Source organism: Lactuca sativa, chromosome 5 (assembly GCF_002870075.4).
Source record: "Lactuca sativa cultivar Salinas chromosome 5, Lsat_Salinas_v11, whole genome shotgun sequence".
Lineage (NCBI taxonomy): Eukaryota > Viridiplantae > Streptophyta > Magnoliopsida > Asterales > Asteraceae > Lactuca > Lactuca sativa.
The window spans coordinates 304,759,872-304,779,288 of record NC_056627.2 but is presented as its reverse complement, the minus strand read 5'-3'; the positions used below and the strand labels follow the sequence as shown (position 1 = coordinate 304,779,288).

General features: G+C 35.4%; 3 protein-coding genes across 3 annotated transcripts; all 3 read left to right on the top strand.

Moving 5' to 3' along the window:
* The first annotated feature begins 818 nt into the window (after positions 1-818).
* LOC111888062 (uncharacterized) lies at positions 819-2,970 on the top strand. Its single transcript, XM_023884171.3, has one exon. The coding sequence runs from the start codon at positions 1,065-1,067 to the stop codon at positions 2,868-2,870; it is 1,806 nt and encodes a 601-aa protein (XP_023739939.1). The 5' UTR covers positions 819-1,064; the 3' UTR covers positions 2,871-2,970.
* Positions 2,971-4,939: 1,969 nt separating this feature from the next.
* LOC111888065 (uncharacterized) lies at positions 4,940-8,847 on the top strand. The gene is made up of 14 exons (XM_052764061.1): positions 4,940-5,360; positions 5,647-5,702; positions 5,776-5,950; positions 6,056-6,157; positions 6,296-6,367; positions 6,533-6,649; positions 6,759-6,836; positions 6,992-7,054; positions 7,162-7,258; positions 7,365-7,443; positions 7,538-7,749; positions 7,837-7,982; positions 8,273-8,395; positions 8,492-8,847. The coding sequence occupies exons 1-14, from the start codon at positions 5,265-5,267 to the stop codon at positions 8,663-8,665; spliced, it is 1,590 nt and encodes a 529-aa protein (XP_052620021.1). The 5' UTR covers positions 4,940-5,264; the 3' UTR covers positions 8,666-8,847.
* A 5,559-nt stretch (positions 8,848-14,406) lies between these two features.
* LOC111888053 (chlorophyll a-b binding protein of LHCII type 1-like) lies at positions 14,407-15,343 on the top strand. The gene has a single exon (XM_023884163.3). It carries the CDS (start codon positions 14,474-14,476, stop codon positions 15,272-15,274), a length of 801 nt encoding a protein of 266 aa, XP_023739931.1. The 5' UTR covers positions 14,407-14,473; the 3' UTR covers positions 15,275-15,343.
* Positions 15,344-19,417: the final 4,074 nt, after the last annotated feature.

The following is a 19,417-nucleotide window of genomic DNA, read 5'->3' as shown; positions in this document are numbered from 1 at the left end:
CTCGTGAATACAAAAACTTAAAATTTTTCTTTCATTTTTTTTTTTCATTTCCTTCGAACTCGGGAACACGGTATAACGAATATTTTCATTCCCCTCCCTTTCTTTCGGTCAAAATTTTCCTTCCATTTCCTTTAATGAATTTACAAAAAAACTGGGAAACAAGGTGTTAAATCTTGTTGGTACTACTACTTTGGCTATGTTTGACGTACTAGCTGAAAAACTAATTGTTAGCTGAAAAACTAGTTAATAACTGAAAAGCTAGCTGTTAAATAAAAAATAACTGATAGCAAAAAAGTTAGTTGATAAAAAATAACGTTTGGTAAAACTAGCTGAAATATATAAAATTATATAAAAGGACATGTAAGAGTATGTGTTTCTATAATTAATTAAGGGGTGTATTTGAAAAAATTTTAAAAAGCTCCTAAAAAACTAGTCTAAGTAGTTTTTCAAAAAACTAGCTTATAAGCTACTTTTTGGCTTACCAAACACGACAACATAAAAAAGCTCGAAAAATAAGCTAGCTAATAAGCTAGTTGTGGCGCGCCAAACACAGCCTTTATCACCGTTTTGGGTTTAAATAATATATTTTTGTCTTACTATATAAGTATATATAGTTGGCTTTGTACATGCAAATAGTAACACAACTTTTTATGTAGAAAATTTATACGTCTTTTCATTTTTCAATAAGAAAATGTTATGAATATACATAATGCAACTTTCAGGGACCAATTGAATTAATTTTAGGGAACCTGGAGCGCCTGAGTGCACTTTCCTCAAACTATTAGGTACTACAACCGATTTTATCCCAACCTATATGTTATTCCCCTGCTTTCTTTCTCAAAAACCCTAACATGGCTTATCTCTGTACTTTGTGAGCATTTCGAAGACCCAATAATGGCAAATTAAGCCCCTAATCATCACAAATGGAGCTGGTAAGTTAGTCGAGATCAATCGAATTTCTTCACGCAGGTTAATTTCTTTCTCCGTTCAAAGTTACAGAAAGCTTTTAAATTCTTCGAGTTTCGAATCATTAACTACACCGTAGTTGTTTTGTTGCTGGCATAATGTATTGTAATTTTACCAAGTGCCATGCTTTCCCTTTCGCCATTAGAGCTTCTTCGCAACCACCAAAATGTTTTCTACCATTCTATATAAAACCCAAAACTCCCCAGTTTTCTCCTATTTCAAATCCTGAAACAAATGTTTTCTACAAGTCCAGAATTACGAGCTATAGAACTCCCTCTGTTGGGTTTATGGAGAAAACACATGAGTATTGTCAGTTATTAGGGACTGCAGATAGGGATAGTTTTGTTAGTTTCAATCAACACGTTAGGAAGAAGAGAGAGCATGTATATGCTGCAAAAAGTGAATCCCTTTCAAATGGGCTTCATTCAAACCCTAGAAAATTTTCCACTTCCTATTCTCGTAAAGTGGTTGAAGGTACTACCGATTCTCCAAATCCCCTTCCTTGGTTAGCTAAAAATAAAGATAAGGAAGTTAAAGACTCTGAAAAAGAAAAACCTGCTCCAAGGAGGTCATCTTGGGAAATCTCAGCTGAAAAGTTCTCCAAAAATGGCACACAGACAAGGGAAAAGATTAGGAGAAAAGATTTCAAACCAAGAAACAAGACATCAGAAGATGAATCAGCTACAAGAAAGTTCACTCGAGTGCGATCTTCTTGGGAGACATCAGCTGAAAAATTTGTGAAAAGGGGAGATGAAAGTAGGGAAAATGGTAGACGATTTAATGAAAGTAGGGAAAATGGTAAACGATTTGATGAAAGTAGGGAAAACACTAGACGATTTGATGAAAGAAACGATTATAGGGAAAGAAGGATTTCTGAAGACGATTCTGACCTTGAAACTCAAGAAGCTGACAATAATAATCCCAATTGGTATAAGATTCAAGAGAGATTCGAATCATTCGATAGGGTTAATGTGGAACGAAATGACAAGTGGAGTAGGCAAGACAATTGGGGAAAAAAGGTATGGAAAGAAGCAACCGAATCAAGCATACCAAAAATGGTCGGTGAATGTGTCTATGGAGTGGGCCCCGTACTAGCTGCACTATTAGCAAACCGAAGAGAATTCTACGTTTTATACATTCAAGAAGGCATCGACTTAACCGGAAATAACAAAAAGAAAAAAGACAAAAAAGGGTTCGAAAAAGTTTTAAAAGTAGCCGATAAACTAGGGTTAACCATAAAAGAAATCTCAAAACATGATCTCAACATGATTGTGGACAATCGTCCACATCAAGGTCTAGTTCTCGACGCTTCACCATTAGAAATGGTGAACATTCGAGAACTAGACCGCACAGCAGGGGACATGGACATGTCCATGTCCCCGCTGTGGTTAGCGCTGGATGAAGTTATGGACCCACAAAACCTGGGTGCCATAATTCGTTCAGCGTATTTCTTTGGTGCAGCAGGGGTTGTACTTTGTGCAAAGAATTCTGCACCACTTAGTGGGGTTGTAAGTAAAGCGAGTGCTGGATCGCTTGAGTTGATTGAGCTTAGGTGTTGTAAGAATATGATGCAGTTTTTGGTTTCTTCGGCTGAAAATGGTTGGAGGGTTGTTGGTGGTTCGGTGAGTTCACGAGCTGTGGGTTTGACTGAGTTACGAACCGGTGAGCCAACGGTTCTGGTTTTGGGGAGTGAGGGCACGGGGTTGAGACCGTTGGTTGAGAGGTCGTGTACTGAGTTGGTTAAGATTCCGGGGAATATTCCGGTTCATTTGAGTGGTGGGTTTGAAGATGGTGAATCTTTTGTTGCTGTTGAGAGTTTGAATGTTAGTGTTGCTGCTGGGGTGCTTCTTCATCATTTTGTTGGAAATAGTAACAACAAGACTGTGGTTGACATTGAGGGGTAATTCTGTAATTCTGTAATAGTAATTCTTTTTGGGTTTCATGATTATGTTTATGTTTATCATATATTCATATGCAGTTATTTAAGTTTTTTTAGTTAGTGCATTTGATATTGAAGCATTTGATTTAATGTTGATTGATTGATGTATGCTATTTCAGTTGATAATGCTTCAAACAAGGATTCATTTATTAGGATTTGAAGTGAGATAGATGAACAAACTCATCTTCATTAGGATCTTGGAATGTTAGTGTTCCCAATTTAAGGTAATCGGTCAAGGTCAAATCGGTTAAAAGTCAAAAGGTCTAAGATATTAAAAAGTCAAAATAAGTCAAGAGTAAAAGTAAAAAATAATTAGAAACTAATATACTAATATTAATTTGAAGTTGATGACTTTATTTGTTCCCATCTCTCTGCCATCCATCTCTCTACCTAGGTCTTCCCTTCGGTAAATTTCTCTCTTCCATCTCTTTTATGTCTTTCTATCTCTCCATTGTATTGATGTTAAATACTACAATATGTTTTTTTTATGATTAATTACTTATTTTGTTAGGACATTAGCAATATTATTTTTAAAAAATAATTTTATTTATAACTTAAGGTCCTCGATTAATCATGTCTAAACCAATTAGCCCTAGACAAGTAATTGATCCATGGAGGCATTATTATGTTCACAAAATAATTGATCCATGAAGGAATTTTTCATATATGCTTACAATTTAAGGATAAAACTCATATTCTTTTCTATAATCCGTACAGCCCCACCAAATCTATATTGATTGTTTTATCATCAGTCAATGATTTCTTATATGAATATAACAAATGATTTCTTTTAACATATTTTTAGGTAGATTGTACTAAGTTGTTCAACATATAACTTAAATATCATATACTACTTGTAAAATAAATTTGTATGAAAAATATATTATATAGACAATTATAAGTTCAAAATGATGCTAAGGTCATTGCTTTATGGCAAATAATTGGTTACAGAGATCTTTAATCCTTAGCTTTATGGAACTTAATGCCGTTTATTCTTATTTATAATTTAAACCAATAAGTTTTCAAATTTTTAGTGAAAATGGCAAAATAGTTGAAATAAAAAGAATTAGGATTTTTTCATAAACTGTGCCAGATAATTAGACTTTTCTGAAGGTAACTTGATAAAAAATAGTTTAACAGTAAAAAAGGTTGATTTGAATTTTTTATCCGGTAATCAGGATTTTTTTGTTAACAAAATAAAATTTGGGACTTTTACATAAACTGACCTAAAGTATTAAGATTTTTTTGAAGATTTTCCAAAAACTGATAAACACAAAGTAAAAATTAAGTTGTAAAAGAAAATTATATATATATATATATTATCGCCACTTAGTGTGGTAAAAATGGTAAAAGTAGTTAAGGCCGTGAAAATGGTGTCATGACCACGTAAGCTCCAGTATGATCCATCTTGATTTACCATGACAAAAGAAAAAAAAAAGAAGGAAGTGGTGCTATTAACATGCCATGACAAGGCATTGTTGAAAGAGATATTGACTAAACATGTAGTGGCGAATGTAAAAATTTATAGGAGTGGTGACAAAAAAAAAATCCACACAACACAACAAATACTAATAGTTGCTTATATTTTTTTTAATGGTTGTACCTTAATACAAAACATATAATTTATTTTTAACATATTTTACATTTCGAAGCTAAAATCGAGTATGGGCCTGGGCCTGGGGAACCTTAGGTCCCCCATTAACAAATGTACTTGTAGCTGTGAACTTGTGATTTGGTGCTTGTTGTGCTAATTAAGACAATGTCCAGGGGTTGTCGAGACCACTCCTGTATACATAGCATATATGTTTTTTAATCAATTTGAAGTTTGAACAATAATTTCTATTTTTTATTTATGAGTACAAAAATGGTACCTTATCAAAGGGGAAGTGAATAAATTGATTTATCCACTTGAAATATATATATATATATATATATATATATATATATATATATATATATATATATATATATATATATATTATTAAGTTGTACTATAAATGCTGGAAATATTTAGAAACAAGTGAAAAATTACTTCCTAAACCGATAAAAAGCTTAATTTAACCGAAAACATGAAAATTTCCCGGAAAAATATTGATTATTATTTATGGTAAATGTAAAAAATTACGGCGTCTCTGTGTCTACCCTTTTTTCATCCCTCACCTCCCATCTCCGCCGTGAGTCACCGTCTTCCTCTTTCTCGACGGCGATCTTAAAGAGAAAGGCAATACACATTGCCATGCGGTTAATTTCATGTAGGGTTTCTTTTATTCGTTTAAAAGACCTGTACGCCGCTTTGATTTAATCACAGCGAGGCCTCGTTGTTTATACATGCACATTGGAATAGCTTTACGGATTTCCGATGGATATTACGCCGTACGTCGAATCATTCGACACATTTCTGTTTTTTGTCAGCAGAACATTTTGTAGTCCGTTGGCCATTTTTGTTCAGATCCAGGTTCGTGATTTTCCATTTGTCAATTCATCTCTTTCACAGGAATGATAATGCGTTATTCTTCTTATAAACCTTTTGGTTTTATATTGTTAGCCATGAATCTGATTCTGATGTCATCGTGTTGAGTTACCCCCATGTTTGATGTAGAATCGTTTACTCTTTTTCTTCAAACACAAATTATTACGCACAATCACAAAATCTGGAATTCAAATGAGTTTGAGGCAAAACAGAGATGATTTGCTACATTAACATGGGGCAAATTTCTGAATATTTGTTATTGACGCTACAGGGATGCGTAATATGCTTACTCCTGGCTCTTGGATGGTCTCTAGCAGCTTATATCAGGTATGGAATTTAGTCAATTTGTTACAGAAATACAGAACACCAATCTGAAAATAAATAAACCATTTTTATGCAGAATAAGAGAAATATGGGAGATGGAAACATCCATGCAAGGTGGCAATTCCTTTGCATTTCTTTATCATGATATCCATGATCTTGAACATTCTAAGCAAGAAGACTTGCCAGGAGTTACAGTAGTTATGCCCTTGAAAGGATTTGGAGAACACAATATACACAACTGGAAAACCCAGGTATATATTTATATTTATATATATATCCAACAAAACTCATAGATTTGAAGAATACATACAAGTTCTCACATACTATATGATATAACAATATATCTCCAAATGCAGATAACATCTCTTTATGGTGGGCCCTTAGAGTTCCTATTCATTGTTGATAGTACTGAAGACCCTGCATATCATGCTTTATCTAACTTACTTATAGATCACGAGGTAGGTTTATTGCATCACTAACATTTTGTTGTAGTTTCTATTTACCCCTTAGACAGATTAGCTTAATGGGTTAAGTCTTATCTCCATTAAGTTCATGAAAACACAAAGAAACAAGTAATTAAGTTTACATGCATGCAGGATGAGATTGATGCAAGCATAATAATAGCTGGCCCATCTACAACATGTAGTCAGAAAATTCATAATCAGTTGGTATGCTGCAAATCAACTTGTGATGTTTCTTGAGGCCAGAGGTTATTATTGTACATGTGTGGGCTATTCATTATATATGGATTTTATGGTGTAATTAATAATACTATTGTTTTAAACATTTCAATACAGATATATTATTATTTTTGACTTGTGAAATGGGGTTAGGTTGGAGTGAAGAAAATGAGTGAAGGAAGCAAATACGTATTATTTCTAGATGATGATGTTAGACTGCATCCTGGATCAATTGGATCATTGATTGCTGAAATGGAAAAGAATCCTGAGGTATGCATAGAATTCATGGTGATTTTATTTACTTATTATTATTATTATTATTATTATTTTTTTAAAAAAATTTCTCTATTTTTGAACTTTTGGTGGTTAATGTATGCAGATATTTATTCAAACAGGGTATCCCCTTGATTTACCTTCTAGGAGTTTAGGCAGCTACTGTATTTATGCATATCATATGGTAATCTACAATTTATATTATTGCAAAATTTCTCTTTTGTGTTTATAGTTAAATTTTCATTTTATTTTATTTAAAAAAAATTATTTGACTTAGCATCCTTTTAGTTTCCCTAATATTATTATATTTTGACATATATAAGATTATCTTGTTTACAGCCATGCTCAATGGGATTTGCAACTGGTGGAAAAACATTCTTCCTCTGGGGAGGTTGCATGATGGTATCCATGTTTTGACTTTTGAGTTTGACCACCATATATAAAAGTTTTAATAGTTATTTTTATAATTAAATTAATAAGACACTTTTTTTTCCTTTTTCTTTCTATAGATGCATGCAGATGATTTCAGAACTGACAAACATGGCATTGTATCACAACTTGAAGATGGTGGATATTCAGATGATATGACTCTTGCAGCTATAGCCGGTAATATATATATATATATATATATATATATATATATATATATATATACACACACACACACACACACACAGAGTTATAAAAATTGTATTGATGTTCTTTTTTGTAGGAGCTCATAAGAGGCTTATAAGATCGCCTCCTTTTTCTGTTTTTCCTCATCCTCTTGCAAGCGATATTACTCTCTCAAGGTCTCAATGTTCCCACTCTCCTCTTTCTTTTTTGGATAAATGATATTTTTATTTATTTATTTATACTAATTTCATATTTTTATGTTTTTAATAGGTATTGGAATTATTTACGAAAGCAAACATTCGTGTTGGAGTCATATACAACATATGAAAACTGGATAAGAAATCGTGCATTATTTTGTACACATTGCTACCTATCTTGGGGATTTGTAGCCCCATATGTTATGGCTGTTTTTCATGTTGTAGCTGCAATTAGATTAAAGTTAAATGAGTATTTTCTTGAAGAACATATTTTTGACTCTATTGGTGAGTTTTTTTTATAACCATTTCAATAAGTGTAAAATTATTTATAAAGTTCATATTCACATTTTTTTTTAAAAATCTTATTTCCAGGTTTGATATTGGCTGGGTGTCTAGCTATATGCACTGGCATTACACTTCATTCAATGTGGAATATGACAAGAATAGAAGTTGAGCTATGCAACATGTTGTCCCCTGAGTCGCCTACATTGTCTCTTAAATCTTACAATTGGTTTTTGGTGAGTTTTTAAAAACTAATCTTCATAATTTTTCAAAAGTTTAAATGCAAGAAATATCAATTTACTTTCATTGTTTTGTACTTTGTTTATTATAGCAATGCCATTCACAGTTATAATTGGGTAGATTTTTCCAAGTATAATGTCCTAATTATATAAAAAAAAATACTAAAAAAGGATGCTATAATGGTATATTACACAAATAAATGAACGTACATTGTTATTTTTTGCATTTAACTTTTAACTTTTTGAATCGTTAAATACTGATCCAGTGTAAAAAAATGAGGGAACAGGTGTTTGTTGCAATGTTGGTGGACAATTTTTTCTACCCGATTTCAGCATTTTGTTCCCATTTTTCTCAGTCTGTTATTTGGTCTGGTATTCGGTATTATTTGAGGAGGGGGAAGATAGTAAAGGTATGATTCATTAAAGATTAAAAAAAATGAATATGGTTAAATCACGAGCTAAAGTATTTACACAATTTTTAATAACTTTGTATTTTTTATGATCAGATTGAAAGAAGCCAAAAGGGTAGGAAACTTTCAGATCTAGCAGCTAAGCGTTTGTATGTGAAGAAAAGAGGAGATCAAGAACAAGAAAAAGCTCAACCTCAAGCCAAACCCTCAATTGCACGTCATTTATCAAAAAGTTTTCGTTGGAGATTACCAAAAAAGCATCAAATGTAAAAAAAGATTTACTATTAACTGCTGAATTTTTAAACATTTACTATATATATATATATATATATATATATATATATATATATATATATATATATATATATATATATATATATATATATATAGACTTTGTAAAAGATTGAATTGTATTATTGTATATTAACGTGATTACATAGGAGTATATATAATAGACATATTTACACTCTAACCCTCTAGAATCTAATATATAAAATATTGTCTAATATCCCCCCCGCAAGCTAAGGCCGGGGAGCGACCTGTAGCTTGGACCGCAAAAAGAGAAATCGATGTGAAGGTAGAGGCTTGGTAAACACGTCTGCGATCTGATCATTTGTGGAGATAAACTGAACCGAGAGTTGTCATTGGGCAACTTTTTCCCGAACAAAGTGAAAATCAACCTCAACATGATTAGTGCGTGCGTGAAAAATAGGATTGGCTGATAAATATGTTGCGCCTAGATTGTCACACCACAAGGTTGGAACAGACCGAGGAGGGACCCGAAGTTCATGCAATAAAGATTGAAGCCATGTGAGTTCAGCAACTGTATCGGCTAAGGCTTTGTATTCAGACTCTGTAGATGACCTAGAGACAGTCTTTTGTTTTCGGGCTGACCACGAGACAAGGTGAGACCCAAGATATATAGCATATCCCCCAGTGGATCGTCGGTTATCCGGGCAACCAACCCAATCAGAATCAGAGAAGACACTAAGAGAATTAAAAGTTGCATCAGTGTAAGCATGTAGACGTGAACCAGAATCTTGTTTAATCAAAAGCCCATATGTAACCGTGCCAAGTAAGTATCGTAATATTCGTTTGACTGCCGCCCAATGATTTTGAGTTGGAGAATGCATAAATTGGCATACCTTGTTAACTGCAAAGGAAATATCTAGACGTGAAAGAGTTACATACCGAAGTGCACCCACTATCTGGCGGTATTTGACAGGGTCTTCAAACTGACGGCTATCTCCAAGAGCAAGATTAGATGTAGTAGTGAAGGGTGACGACACTGGTTTGGCGTTGGATAGGCCGGCTCGTTGAAGAAGCTCAAGAATATATTTTCTTTGGGACAAAAGCATATCAGAATTATGTTTCATAATTTCAATTCCCAGAAAGTATGACAGTGGCCCCAAGTCTTAAATAGCAAAGGTTCGGCTAAGACTTTGCACAACACGGTCAATGGCAACTGTACTATTTCCCGTTAAGATAATATCATCAACGTAGACGAGCATGTACAAAAGAACACCTTTGGAGGAGTAGATAAACAACGATGGATCGGTTTTAGAGCCAGTAAAGCCAAGAGCATGAAGAGCGGTGGGCAATCGATGAAACCATGCTCGAGGGGCTTGCTTTAGTCCATACATGGGCTTACGAAGAAGACAAACATGATTAGGCTATGTGGGATCGACAAAGCCTGGATGTTGTTGCAAATAGTCCGTCTCGGTTAGATTTCCATGTAAAAAAGCATTTTGCACATCAAGTTGTCGCATGGGCCATTTTTGTGCAACCGCCAAGGAAAGAACAACCCGAATGGTAGTGGATTTGATAACTGAACTAAAAGTTTGTTGATAGTCAATACCCTGCTGCTGACGAAACCCTTTAGTGACCAGACACGCTTTATAATGCTTAATGAGCCCGGTTTGGTCCCGTTTGAGTTTGTAGACCCATTAACAACATCAGAATTTGGAACATGAGGAACTAAGGACCAAGTACCATTTCGTAAAAGAGTCGAATATTCCTCTTCCATGGCCTGATGCCATTGGGGGTGTTTGTTAGCAACGGTAAAGGTGGCTGGTTCGGTTTCAGGAGAGGAGATCTCGGTGTGGTAAGATGTGGCATCATAAGGTTTAGTGGGTTTAGGATTAGGGCGAAGGTTGGAGGGTCGAGAACGTGGTAGGGTTTGGGTAGAAGAAGGTATGTCTGGATGAGACGGGGTAAGTGTATTGGGGCTTCTATGATAGGTATATAGAAGAGGGGGTTGGGTTGGAGATGGTGGAGCTAAAGGTGGTGCCGAGTTAGGTGTTGTAGGTGGTGGTGTATTTGTTGATATGGCGGGATCGGGAGTAGGATAAGATGATATATAGGGATTTGGAGTGGGTAAGATGGGGTCGGTAGGGGCAATAATTTTGTATGGGAAGGATTGTTCGTGGAAACAAACTTGTCGAGCTAAATAAATCCGACCAGAAAGGGGATCGTAGCACCGATAACCATAATGAGAAGTGCTATAACCAAGAAAAACACATGGTAGGGATCGAAAATCCATTTTGTGCTTGTTGTATGGACGAAGATGTGGATAACATTGACAACCAAACACCCAAAGGAAGGAAAAATTTGGTTTGTGATTAAACACGTGTTCAAAAGGTGAGATGTTGGAATTTGTCCGAGATGGCATATGATTAATGAGATAAACGGCTATGTCAAAAGCAAAATGCCAAAAATGTTGTGGAACACGAGATTGCGCAAGTAAAGTAAGACCAATTTCGACCACATGACGGTGACGTCGCTCAACGAGTCCATTTTGCTCACTCGTGTGAGGGCATGAGAGACGATGATTAATACCAAGGGAAGAGAAAAAATGAGCAAGATTCCGAAGTTCACCTCCCCAGTCCGTTTGAATGGATTTTAATTTGGTTTGGAATTGTCGTTCGACAGTGACAAGAAATTTTTTGAAAGTGTCATAGACATCAGATTTGGATTTTAAAGGAAAAAACCACATAAAGCGAGAAAAGTGATCAACACACAATAGAAAGTAACGATGACCATCATAGGAAGCAATGGGAGCGGGTCCCCAAACATCACAGAAAAGTGAATCCAAAATATGCGTACTTTTATAAGTAGAAGATGACAAATGAAGTTTTGAGAATTTGCCAATAGAACAAGAATCACAACTAGAAGTATCACTTTTATTTAGTAAAGGTAAATTGTATCTAGAAATCATTGACTTCAACAATTGTGGATGAGGATGCCCTAATCGTTGATGCCAAGTGGTGGAGGAAGCACGGGTGACAGAGAAGGCGACTTTAGAAATAGGTTGAATCTGCGGAAGGTGGAAAGAATAGAGACCACCATTACTTGGACCCGTGAGGAGGATAGTGTGAGTAATCTCGTCCTTCACAGCAAAAAAAAGAAGAGTGAAATTCAAAATAAACATTGTTATCATGACAAAACTTTTGAACAGATAGAAGGTTTTTTATTTTTTTTTTTAATTTTTGGGACATGAAGTATATATTTAAGGGAAAAGGTTTTATTTGGAGAGTGAAACTGTGAGGAGCCAATATGGAGAATGGATAAACCTTTACCGTTGCCAACATGAATATTGTCATCACTATGGTATGCCTCCGAATGATCAAAGCTCGAGAGATCCGGAGTGACATGATTACTTGAACCGGTATCCGGAAGCCAAGTAGTGGATGTTTGTGAGCAGTAATCTATAAAATTTGCAGATGGTTGTTGTCTCGCTCGAATGGTGGTTGGGTCACGATTTGGACATTGGAACGGGACATGACCAATACCGCACCTGTTACAAGTATCATAAACAGTGTTTTGATTTGATGCCCAACTAAATTGATTTCGATTACCTCCTCCATGTTGACGGTTGTTGAAGCTGCCCCGATTGCGGTTGTTTGTTGACCGATTGTTTCGGTCTCAGTTGTTTCCCGATCGATTGGTGTAATAAGCTTGTGCAGGTTGTGGGTTTATTGGTTGAAGTTGTAGACCCAACTGTTGTGCAAGCTGTTGAACAACCCGGAGTGTCTCGGTTTGTGTCATGGACTGTCTGGCAGCAGAGGGAGTAGGTTGGCGAGAGAGGGTAACGGTCGTGAAGGCTTGGGCCGGTGACACTTCTGTGAATGTCTTCTTGACCATGTAATCATGGTCTGATAGAAGACCATGGAGTTCAACAAAGGCAGTCGGGAATTGCCTAGCCAGCAAGGTAGATTTTAGCCCATTGTATTCTTCCTTCAAGCCGGATATAACAAGCATTACTAGGTCTTTTTCTTTTATCGGTTCGCCAATATTGGCTAGTGCATCCGAGTATTCTTGTGCTCGAGTAAGGTAAGCCGAGGAGGACTCATCAGCCTTCATGGCAATCTTCAAAAGCTGAGTTTTGAGAGTGTATTCACGTGAAGAAGTGTGAGGAGCATATGCACGCTCAAGAGACAACCAAAGATCACGAGATGTAGTACCATGAACATGTTGAAAAGATGCTTCAGATATGGTGGATAGGATTAACATTCGAACATGAGCATCATTGGAAACCCAAATTGGATAATTAGGGTTGGGTGTCGATGATGAAACCACAGCAGCAGCTTGCTTACCAGAAGAAGTGGATGATATGATAGTGATCGGAGGACACGGAATTAAGCCATCAACATAGCCAAAGAGGTTGTTCGTGACCAGGAAGGGCTGTATCATCATCTTCTAGTAGCCATAGTTGCTTGGGGATAAAGTAAACCCAAACTTGTGAGAGTTTTGGGTGGTCTTCTCAAAAGAGGAGAAAGCTGTGAGCGATGCCATGTTTTTTATTTTACAGCCTGATGTTGAAAGACAAGAAAGGAAAAGAAGAGGGAAAAAAGATCGACGTAGGGAAGCCGTATTAGGGTTAGCCGGCTCTGATACCAAAATAGACTTTGTAAAAGATTGAATTGTATTATTGTATATTAACGTGATTACATAGGAATATATATAATAGACATATTTACACTCTAACCCTCTAGAATCTTACATATAAAATATTGTCATATATATATATATATATATATATATATATATATATATATATATATATATATATATATATATATATATATATATATATATATATATATATATATATATATATATATATATTCTTTCCCTAGTTTTTTATTGTATATTTTTAAACTTCTCAAGGCAATACTTAAAAGAAAAAAAAAGAACTGATTTTATTAAGAGAATTGCTACCATGAGCAATTTGGCATGAAATTTCCCAAAAACATATAAAAGTAGGTAATGTGACCTTCTCATTTCACTTGCATAACATTTATGACACTTGATAATGTGGCCTAATTAGGACTAAAATTTTAATGTAGTTCACAAAATACATTACCATTGTGGTCGTATTATGTGACATATTTAACATATTTTCTTGATAATGTGTTCAAAGGGGACCAAAATGTGACTAACATGGTAATGTATTCTGCAAAGTACGTTTTCGTCATATTATATGACATGTTGAATACACTTGTCAACACTTATAAGCTGCTCATAACACATTAATAACAAAGTCATAAGATACATTAATGTAAGGGATAATGACTTAAAAGGGTAATATATTTTTCGATTTGTACACATTTGGTCACTGAGTTTTTTTCGTCCACGTTTACCCCTTCAACTTGTTAAACTGTACACATTCAATCCTTATGACCGGTTAATCCAGGTTAGCCTGGAAAAATAATTTAATAGGAGTAAATGTAGACAAAAAAAACTCAATGACTAAATGTGTAAGAATGAAAAAATATATTACCCTTTTAAGTTATTAGAGAACGTAACTTTGTTTTAGATTTTTGGGATAAGGAATCTTGGAACTACTTAATTAAAGATACACGTGTCGTTCTTTGGTTGGTGGTCTGGATAGATGCTGGTCTTAGCCATCAAAGATATCATCATCCAATCAAAACAAAAGCAAAAGATCCCGAAGATAAACACCATACAAATTAGATAATTGACAAATGGCCTATTTATAGCACTTGCGAAGAGCTCATCAGACTCAAGCAGTCAGCTAGCCTCCAACATTCAATATATAATTTGAGAAGATATTCAATGGCTGCTTCCAGCATGGCTCTCTCATCTGCTTTCGCCGGACAAGCGGTGAAAACAGTTCCATCAGGTTCAGAGGTTTTCGGAAATGGACGAGTTTCAATGAGGAAGACGGCAGCTGCCAAGAAGGTTGCACCATCAGGAAGCCCATGGTACGGTCCTGACAGGGTGAAGTACCTAGGCCCATTCTCCGGCGAGGCCCCATCATACCTGACCGGTGAGTTCCCCGGTGACTACGGCTGGGACACCGCCGGGCTTTCAGCAGATCCAGAGACATTTGCAAAGAACCGTGAGCTTGAGGTGATCCACAGCAGATGGGCGATGCTTGGAGCTCTTGGGTGCGTCTTCCCTGAGCTCTTGGCTCGTAATGGTGTGAAGTTCGGTGAGGCTGTATGGTTCAAGGCTGGATCCCAGATCTTCAGCGAAGGTGGGCTTGATTACTTGGGAAACCCTAGTTTGATCCATGCCCAAAGCATCTTGGCCATCTGGGCCACCCAAGTCATCTTGATGGGTGCGGTTGAGGGTTACAGAATCGCCGGTGGACCCTTGGGAGAGGTTGTTGACCCACTTTACCCTGGTGGTAGCTTCGACCCATTAGGGCTTGCTGATGATCCAGAGGCTTTTGCTGAGTTGAAAGTAAAGGAGCTCAAGAATGGAAGACTCGCCATGTTCTCCATGTTTGGCTTCTTTGTTCAAGCTATTGTCACAGGGAAGGGACCACTGGAGAACCTCGCTGACCACCTTGCTGATCCCGTTGCCAACAACGCCTGGTCTTATGCCACAAACTTTGTTCCCGGAAAGTGAATGTAATCAATGTTTTATTTTATGTACCATGATGTGTGAATTAATATTAAATATGTTTTTAATTAGTCACATCATTCACCTTATAACACATGCTAAATCAGATCCCATGTTATATTGTAAAATGGATTTATTTTATGGGATTGAGAAAATGTTTTAGCTTAGTCTAATGCTTGATATTCATATTATCGAATCATTTCCGAATAAAAAATCTGTGGCTTTCGTTAATTTATACTTAAATTTGTGATTGAAAGAACATAAAGAAAACAAATGATGTCGTAGATAACGAGAAAACAAGTACATGATTCATTTATAAGACTAGAAGAAATGGTCACACTTTTAATATGTTGTTACCTAGGATTTTTTTTATGTCGTGTAATCTTAGCATGTCTAGCACAAAAATGCAAGGAAAGATAACATGTCAATTTAATATGTTTGATTTTAGGAGAAAAAAATAAGAAATAAAATAAATAGCATCAGCCAATCAAAACACTCATTTTCGTTTTCACTATCCTCTCTCCTCTCGCTACCAAGTTAGCACCTCATTCTTAGCAATCTGCTTAACACTTATTAAGAGGTGGTGTGTAACACTCATAACACCTCTTAGCATTTCCCTTAGCGAGCTCCACTCTTTATAGCCTAAAGTGAATAAACTCTTGTTGACGGGACAACCATTCCTGGGCACATGCTAATCACTTATCGGAAAGATATAGTTGATTAAGCTATATCACTCCCAGATCTGATTATATGTTCCCAAGCCTACTCGTGCTGTCCAACAACTGCAATACTTTTCTTCTGTCCTAATATGACACTAATTTTAGTATGAATGCAGGTATGTATACTTTGGTTAAATATTTTATTATTTAAAAGTATAAACTCTTGGTCAGAGTATTTTAATCCCGATGTGTTTATAGTTGTATATTTTTTATGGGTTGATATACTTAATTCACTATAAACAAAGCTCGGATACCAATCTGTCATACCCTAAACCGGAACGGCGGAAACGTTCGGGGGCAGAGGATGTCATGTACAGTATCATATCAATGCATAATAGTAAACAAGCAACAACATCATCCATTGCATTAATAGTATAATTCAATACAAGTGTGTTCTGTGTATAGTTTGTAAGACACCAAAATATGAATCAAAATAAAAGACGAGTCTCGAATGTGCTCCGTCTTCTCAAAATCTGCTCTAGTGTACTTGTCTATTACTGGTGATTTAAGAATACACGTTATTTTGAAAGTGTAGATCAACATTTAAGCTAGTGAGTTCATAAGTATTTTAGTGTCATTGTTTGTATAAATTTGAATGAAAGTGTTTGTAAATGTTTGTGAAAATGTTTGATGTAAATGTTATATCTCCTAGAAAATCCTATATTATCTATTTTATTATGAAATGTAGTCTTCTACCAAGAGCCGACTGTTTTGAATGTTTGCTCTTTTGAAAAAGTGAGTATTTTTCCCAAGTATGACTAACATTACCAAAATATAGTTTACATTACTGTTTATGTGAGAATATCACAATGTGAATGCAATGAGAAAATAAAGATGTACTGTAGTATTGTATATAGTAACTACCATTGTACTAACTACCTTAAACCAATTGTTAAATTAAGGTAAAATGTGATGAGCTTATAACCATACTTGATTGACTAGTAAAACACAACGATCAAAGACGTCGAAATGATATGACATTCGTCACCCGTAGACCTGCAGGTCCCACTATAGCTAGCATCAAGGTGTAGGATGGTCAATCCAGTATAGATCTATACACAAACTCAAGCTCTCCCTCCATGAGACTGGTTATAAAACGTGACACAACAGTATATTGTCGTGCCATGAAGTAGTGGCTCACATTAATGTTATAGTATTCTTGTATTTGTATAGTATGTTCTCTCTGTTCTAGTATATAGTATGTTCTCTTTGTTCTAGTGTATAGTATGTTCCTCCCTGTTTCTCATTATAGTATGTTCTTTCTGTTTCTCGTTATAGTATGTTTGAACTGACTCATGTATGAACTACTCTTGTATGTTTCATTGTTCTAGAAATAGTGAGTAGTAATTCTCTAAACTATACCTTTTATAGTTTACTAGTAATGTTGTTTGAATGACTGAGTATATTTGTACACCTTTGCTACCCAAAGGTATTGAAATGATGTAAGAACTTTTATATCTATAAACATATACATAATATATAACTAAGATTCATACGACACTCGGACAAACAACCGATACCCTAAGTCCACAACCAAACAAGGAACATGAAATAAAGTGAGTTATCAGTCCTAAGCCCTTTCAAACTTATTTATATAACTATATCTATATAGACATGATTTTGACAATATATAAGTTTAAAAGATTTTGGCATGTAAAAGAGTTTTAACCATTTGAATGGTTATAGATGGCTTGATAACTATAATGTTTTCTACTTGTATCCCCCCCCCCCCCCCCCCACCTAAAAGCATTTAAAATCATTAAAAGATAAGTTAGGGTTTGAAATCACTTGATTGTGAGTGATTTGAATGTAAGATCGATATAGGATGCTAAGTGTCAAGTGATGTCTCGAGCACCATGGATCCTATTAAGCATATAATGACACATATATGTATATAATTAGTGTATATAACAACTAATCATGTTAGGGAACCACCTTAGGGAGTAGGAAACACTTGGAATGAAGTGTTGCAATCACATATGATTGTTCTAAAGGTCACACAAGGATGTGTTCATGGCCAAGGAGTGTTCACGACCAATGAACCTATGAAGGGTTCACGGTCCTTATGAAGGGTTCATGGCCGTGATCCCTTCAAGTTCATGAAGGTGGTGATGAATCACAAAGAATCAAGGATAGGATTTGGTAATCTTTTAAGTATAACAAGTTTAAGGTTGAAACACTTACGTTTTTGGAGCTTTGGAGGGTTCACGGTCGAAGCTTCTTGAGAGAGAATGGAGGTGTTCACAGTTGGGAGGAGGAGAAGTGAGGAGAAAAAGGGGTCACTCTTATATATAGGAGGTGGTTCACGGCCGTGAACCTATTTTGCGGCCGTGAACACCTAGTGAGTGGTTTTTTGGTTCGGATTAATCCTCCCAATAACAAGCTAACTCAACTTAGCCTCCATTCATACATTACACTAGGCTTAGAAACTCTCAAACAGACCCTTACCAGGGCTAAAAGGTAACAGAAACAAGCCTGACTTGTGATTGAATTGAATGGCTTTATAAGATAGAAATTTCGGGTTGTCACATTGTACACATGGGGACGAGAATGATTAATAGCTAAATTATCTACTAAAAGTTAACTAATTGAAAAATAAATAATACGGGGGTTTTCTATGTTTTTTCAAGTCCATATTACTTCATTGATGTGCCTAAACGCATCTTCATGGTCTTTCCCAGAAAATAGAATGTTTTTGAGCATCGTGAGAATGTGTCTCTTGAGCTCAAAGTTGGTTGCAGTTGGGATTTCTAATGAAGCAAGACTTGGTACATTGTCATTGTACACCCTTTTCTTTTACTCCTCCATAGCCATTCATGTGACACCCGCCATCTTTTCTACCTCGCTTTTAATGTCGTTTTCTGAATCGTCTTAAATTTATGTTTCTAGCTCGTACCGAATTACCTTCTTGTTGGGAGTCTTTTCAAAACTTTTGAATTTGTCGGTTTGAAGTGTGCTACTCTATTTGCCGTCCTTTTTGTCTTTCTTTTTGTGGAACGCAGATTTTCGGTCTTCAACCGGTAGAACTATTGAAAATCTTGATCCTTGAGTCATAAATTACTAAAACAAAACAAAAATAAATGAGTAAAACGAATAAAAATAAATAAACGAAAAATTGTCCGCATAGTGGCCACGACATCGCCGATAGTGGCCACGGTGTGGCTAACTGAAAAACATAAATATTAAAATTCGAAAAACAAAACAGTAAATTAAATTTAAATGAAATAAATTCCACACAAAGAATCAATAAAAAAATAGCAGAATAAAATTACTAATAATGAAACTGTTCCCTGACAACGACGCTAAAAACTTGATACGCAATTTATATACTACTTTTTAATTTATAAACCAAACAATCAAATCCAAATAAATGCGATAGGCAGTGTACCTAATTGAACAATAGTATAATAAGAAAATAGCATATCGAACA